The following is a 5161-nucleotide window of genomic DNA, read 5'->3' on the forward strand; positions in this document are numbered from 1 at the left end:
TGCTTATTCGATTAGCTCTCAATCCATGTGGATTGACTGGTATTGGATGGGTTTAAATCCTAAATAAATCAATCTTCTTATTATTTTTTTCCAATTTCATCCAATACATAGTAACATGATTAACCGAACAAGGCCTAAGCGGGAAGTTCCCTCGGTTTCCGGTTTCTCAATCAAGATACACTTGCAATAAAAGAACATTTTGCAAATAAGTTCTGAAGACATGTTATCCAATTCCCAACATCTCTGGAAAATTAAATTATATTTGACAATGACTTTAGACAATTCTCCATGTTCGAGTAAAAAAAGGTTTCTTCAGTTCACACTATTGTATGTCCTGTAATCGATTTTACTTAAATGTTTCTACGATGAGAACGTACCCAAGTTACACACCTCATGGGCTCATGGCAAATAGTAAAATTAAGACAAATGAAATTTCTGGGTTACATTGTCATCTCAAGGTCAGGGGTTACGGATTTCCTCTTGGATCTATTCTCTGTCTGCGGATTGTTTGCCGCTACATGTTTCTCTGATGTCTCAACTTCATTATCACCATCCGGGTCTTTCAAACCTAAATTCAAATTTAGGTCTGTTCCACCGCCGTTTTTACCAGAATCTCGACCATCCTCATCTGTTGCCTGAAACAGGACATTTAATTATGTTCTTAAAATTCTTGTCTTTCCTCAATTTTTCTGTAAAGATTGTAAAGATAACACACAAGTATATAAACCGCGCACATAAAAGAGAAGGGAAGGATAAGTGGATAACTGGTCTAGGCATGTTACCGTATGTCATCTCATCAATCATGTGAATTGACTGCCAAGCTACATGGCCAGTTTCTCACAATTCAGTAATGACACTTGAAGCATACTACATCATTGGTTTCTAAAGACATTTAAAGTAAACAACCACATGTTGAAGCTGTAGCTCATGAATCTTGAACATTCACCGAGAGTTCATGAGGTCACTAGCTTGGGCATAACCAGTGTTGAAAGTCTATACTTAATAATCTATTAAGAGCCTAATGTGAACACCTGATGCTACCACGGCTTCACCGTGCTACCACACCTTGCTCCAAACATTTGAAGGTAACCACCAGACCACATATAACTTAGTGTTTATAAATAAACAATAATTATATTTGAATAAATATCTCAATACCAATTTATCTATACTACTCTATTAAGAACCTAATATAGGCACCTGAACCTGATGCTACCACAACTTCACCCTCCATGCTGACACTTTGGGCCCGCACCACGCGCCCGACTGGTTCTCCCGTCCCCCTCTCAGCTACTGCCTTGTGGACACGATGACACTCTAGGCCCGCCCCACGCTCTCTGACTGGTTCTCCCGCCCCTCTCTCAGCTACTGCCCTGTGGACCCCACCGCCCACACAGCCAGCTACTATGCCTGCTCAGCACCCGACCCCACCCATGCAGCTACCACAACGCGCAAAAAAAGTGCAGAGCGAGCACTCGAATCCACACCCCCAGCTCCGGAAATTTGGGGCTAACCACCATACCACACATATCTTAGTGTTTAGAAATAAACAATAATTATATTTGAATAAATATCTTAATACCTATTTATATGATATAAAAAACCGTATTAAAGCACGAGCAACTGGCTAGTAATCACACAAGGCCAGAGTCTAGGCCATGGATTTCTAGTAGCCTTACCCTTGCAAAATTTGGAAAGAGATTGGTCCGAACCCAATATCTCCAAGGCACAAGTGGAGAAACTACACTGAGCCAGGCCTACCAGAAGAGAGCTAGCCGGGATTTTCGTTTGAAGTGCATTTGACTAATACATGATTTGCTTGATTTTTTTTTTGAACAAACCCACGAGAGCTGCGTGTCATTTCATTAACAAAAGGTACAACAGGGAGACAAGACTTGCCAGCCCCCATTACAGTCCAGGGTTAGGTAACAGCGTGCCACACACATGATTTGCTGGATTTTTACATGATCAAAGTTATGAAACTGAGGTAGAAGTCTTTCACATGAGAACATCATAATTGACAATGGCTACTAGAAATAAATAAATATTTATACTTAAAAAAGAATAGGGTGCCAGCCGGGAAACATCAAACAATAAATGGTCTGATGCTTGGAGATGCAGAACCATATGTAGCAACAAGGAAAGTTGGCAGCATTATTTTTCCATAAATAAGACTATCAATAAGGTAATCCAGAACCCAAAAAAAATGTGTAGAGCTGTGAGACCCTTGAACGGGTAGAGCAACACAAGTTACAGCTACTTAACTCAATGTTGTAAATTAAGGATCTTGTTACCTGAGATTCATCCATAGGTGTATCATTGATATCAGTCTTTCCATTTGATGGCTCAGTTTCATTCGAAGATGGATCTCCATCATTAGCCTTGTTCTCATCATCAGATTTGGTAGATTCTTGCCTTTGCTCTTCCATTAAAGAAACCTGTAATAATAAGGTATTTGGTAAATATCCGTTGACAAGATATGAATAAAAGTGAAAAAGTCGTTTGTTCCAAAAAGAAGTATTGCACAAAAAGTGAACTTATCAATCCTAGATAGTTTGGATTTTGAAACCTTGTTAGTTTAGCAAGTTTTATCAATATTAAGAAATCACAAATTTGAAAGGCACACTATAATAATGAATGAGTAACTATGCAATGAGTGAAAGAACGAAATAGATGAAATCATACCGGCAATCCATACACATGAATACTAAAACATAACAAATATCCACCAAAAAGGACCACTGAAAAAATAGTGTACAGCTTAAATATGACAGATGTAATAGGTAGATAGTCTACTGACAGCCATGTAAAGCAGTAATCTTATTCGATTGAGCCAGGTACAGACTATATTTCGCATTGTTGAGTTATCCAAAATCTATAATTATCCATACACTTAGTGGACTAACCTAAACTATTGGAAACCACCATTTGTTCCTCATTCTAAAACTACTATCCAAATATCAAAGCAACAAAAGAACTGTAAAATTTAGTGGTCAAAGAAATAATGAAGTCACCCCCAAGCAAGGCTACAGTGATACATGAGGCCACTGACAAGATACAGCTATGGATCATGGCAGGAGACAAAAACATAAAGAAGCTGTTAATCATTCAGGTGTTGGTCAGCTTTACTTCCCTGCCTCTTAGTTTGGCAATATGATGCTACAGCACTAACTTAGTGGCTGGTGTCAAAATACAAGAATATCGCAATCCACGATTTTTGCCGAAATATTGCTGATTATGACAATATATCATCATAACACCAATAGTGTATATATGCATGTCGATTTCTACTGTTTAAAAGCAATTTGGATGAAGCAGAACCCAACCCAGTGACCATGTATATAAAATTAGTGCAGCCAAGAACACTAGCCATCATATTATGTCTACTATCAAAACTGAGATGGTGACTGGCTGAGTGTGGCATGCTTCTTTGATCGTCCTCAATGAACTTATTCCCCTTCCACACTAGAAGGGCAATCTTCCATAGGAAATTAATACTTTAGGCTTGCATTTATATTCTGGTATATCTTCTTATTTCAAGGAAATGACCATCTTCCAGGATCTGATTTTTTATTGTATCAGTTCTTGTCAGAATTTCAGTTCTTACTTTAATGAAATACTGAGTCTTTCAGTCCTTCAACAAAGTAGTTTTCCTATTGCCAAACATGTCGAGCTCAATGTCACATTCTAGGAAACCAAAATCAAAATACCCATGTTGATTAGTGATTGTGGCTACAGAAAATCATGGTGGATAAGAAACACATTCATTGCATTTCTTTTTGAGTTTTATCAGCTGATATATCATGCTAATGCCATAAACACCAAGCAAAACACTTCTTGTTGCATACCACTACCAGCAACCTTGGTTCTTGATCCTTCGTTTGTCTTTTTTGTTTGGGTTATCAAATCCTTCGGGGTATGACAAGCAGATAGCCATTTCTTTTTTGCTTATCTAAGCCTTTGGGGGCATGAAAAGCTCTACAATATGTTTAAAAAGGAAGAAAAATAAAAACTGTTAGCTTAACTTAGAACATGTCTGACTACTGCACAAGGTTGATCAAACACCTGCAAAATTATCCATGACCAGTTTAATACCGAGAAAAATTATAAACTCAATCCTAATCACACTAAGATGTGTCAACATCCTGAACCACCCAATCTGAATAAACAATTAACTATTTAAGCATCTGCCATTATACTTGGGGATAAGAAATTCAAACCCGTCCAGCTAATTACTGACAGAAGCACGGATTTCCCATGGATATAAAAAGTAACTAACAATTCGAGAGCTCAACTCGCACAAGCTAAAACGTTTTTCAAAACAACGACGAAAATAAGCTAAAAGATCCAATCATGTTACAAATTCGCACCCACATAGCGCCACCAGAAGGAACAAATGTTAGCCAACCAATCTTTTCAAGAATCCTCACCGGCACATACCGCCGGCGTCTCGTGGCCGTCTCAGCCTGCTGCTGCTGCTCCCCATCCCCTCCTCCCCCGTTAGCCCCGTTCACCGGGGTCCACTTAAACAGGAGAAGATTATTCCCGCGGGATCCTCCGCCAGATCCCATCCCCGTGGAGGACGTCGTGCCACCGTTGGCGCTGGTGTTGGCGTTGGCGGCGGCGGCGGCGGCGGCGGCGACCACTGGTACCCACTCCTTGCGCCACTTCCTGACATGGCCCGTGAACGTCGTCGCCGGCCCGTAGCGCGCCGAAGTGCGCCCTAGCCGCGCGCCCACACCCTCCATGAAAAGGAATTTACGTGATTACGGCTGTAGCGTTAATCTCCGGCGAGCCAAGGGCGAGGGTGCGGGCGCGGTTAGGGCCGGGGTTTCTGGTACACGAATTCTAAGCGAGATCTACACGGAAGAGAAGAGAGGCGTCATGTGTTTGCCTCGTTGCCGTTCGCTGACAGCTGGGACCGAGGTGCAGCCACTGCTGGGCCGTCTGGCGCGGGACCATTACTAGCCTATGCAATCGGTTTTTCGGTTCGGTTTTTTCGGTATCGTAGAAGTTCGGTTTACAGATAGAGCAGACTGATCTCCGTGTCTCACAAAAGAAAACCGAGCTATTCGGTTCGGTGTTCGGTTTAAACTAAACATCCGAAATCCATCTTAGTTAGCTTTGTTTGGCTGCTCCTGTGCTATGACTGTATTCAAAA

General features: G+C 40.9%; 1 protein-coding gene across 1 annotated transcript; it reads right to left on the bottom strand.

The window, feature by feature from the left end:
- Positions 1-244: 244 nt before the first annotated feature.
- LOC100276726 (uncharacterized) lies at positions 245-4937 on the bottom strand. Its single transcript, NM_001150444.1, has 3 exons — positions 4431-4937; positions 2295-2438; positions 245-635 (listed from the first exon to the last, which is right to left on the bottom strand). Exons 1-3 carry the CDS (start codon positions 4746-4748, stop codon positions 441-443), a joined length of 657 nt encoding a protein of 218 aa, NP_001143916.1. The 5' UTR covers positions 4749-4937; the 3' UTR covers positions 245-440.
- Positions 4938-5161: the final 224 nt, after the last annotated feature.

Source organism: Zea mays, chromosome 4 (genome assembly GCF_902167145.1).
Source record: "Zea mays cultivar B73 chromosome 4, Zm-B73-REFERENCE-NAM-5.0, whole genome shotgun sequence".
Taxonomy (NCBI): domain Eukaryota; kingdom Viridiplantae; phylum Streptophyta; class Magnoliopsida; order Poales; family Poaceae; genus Zea; species Zea mays.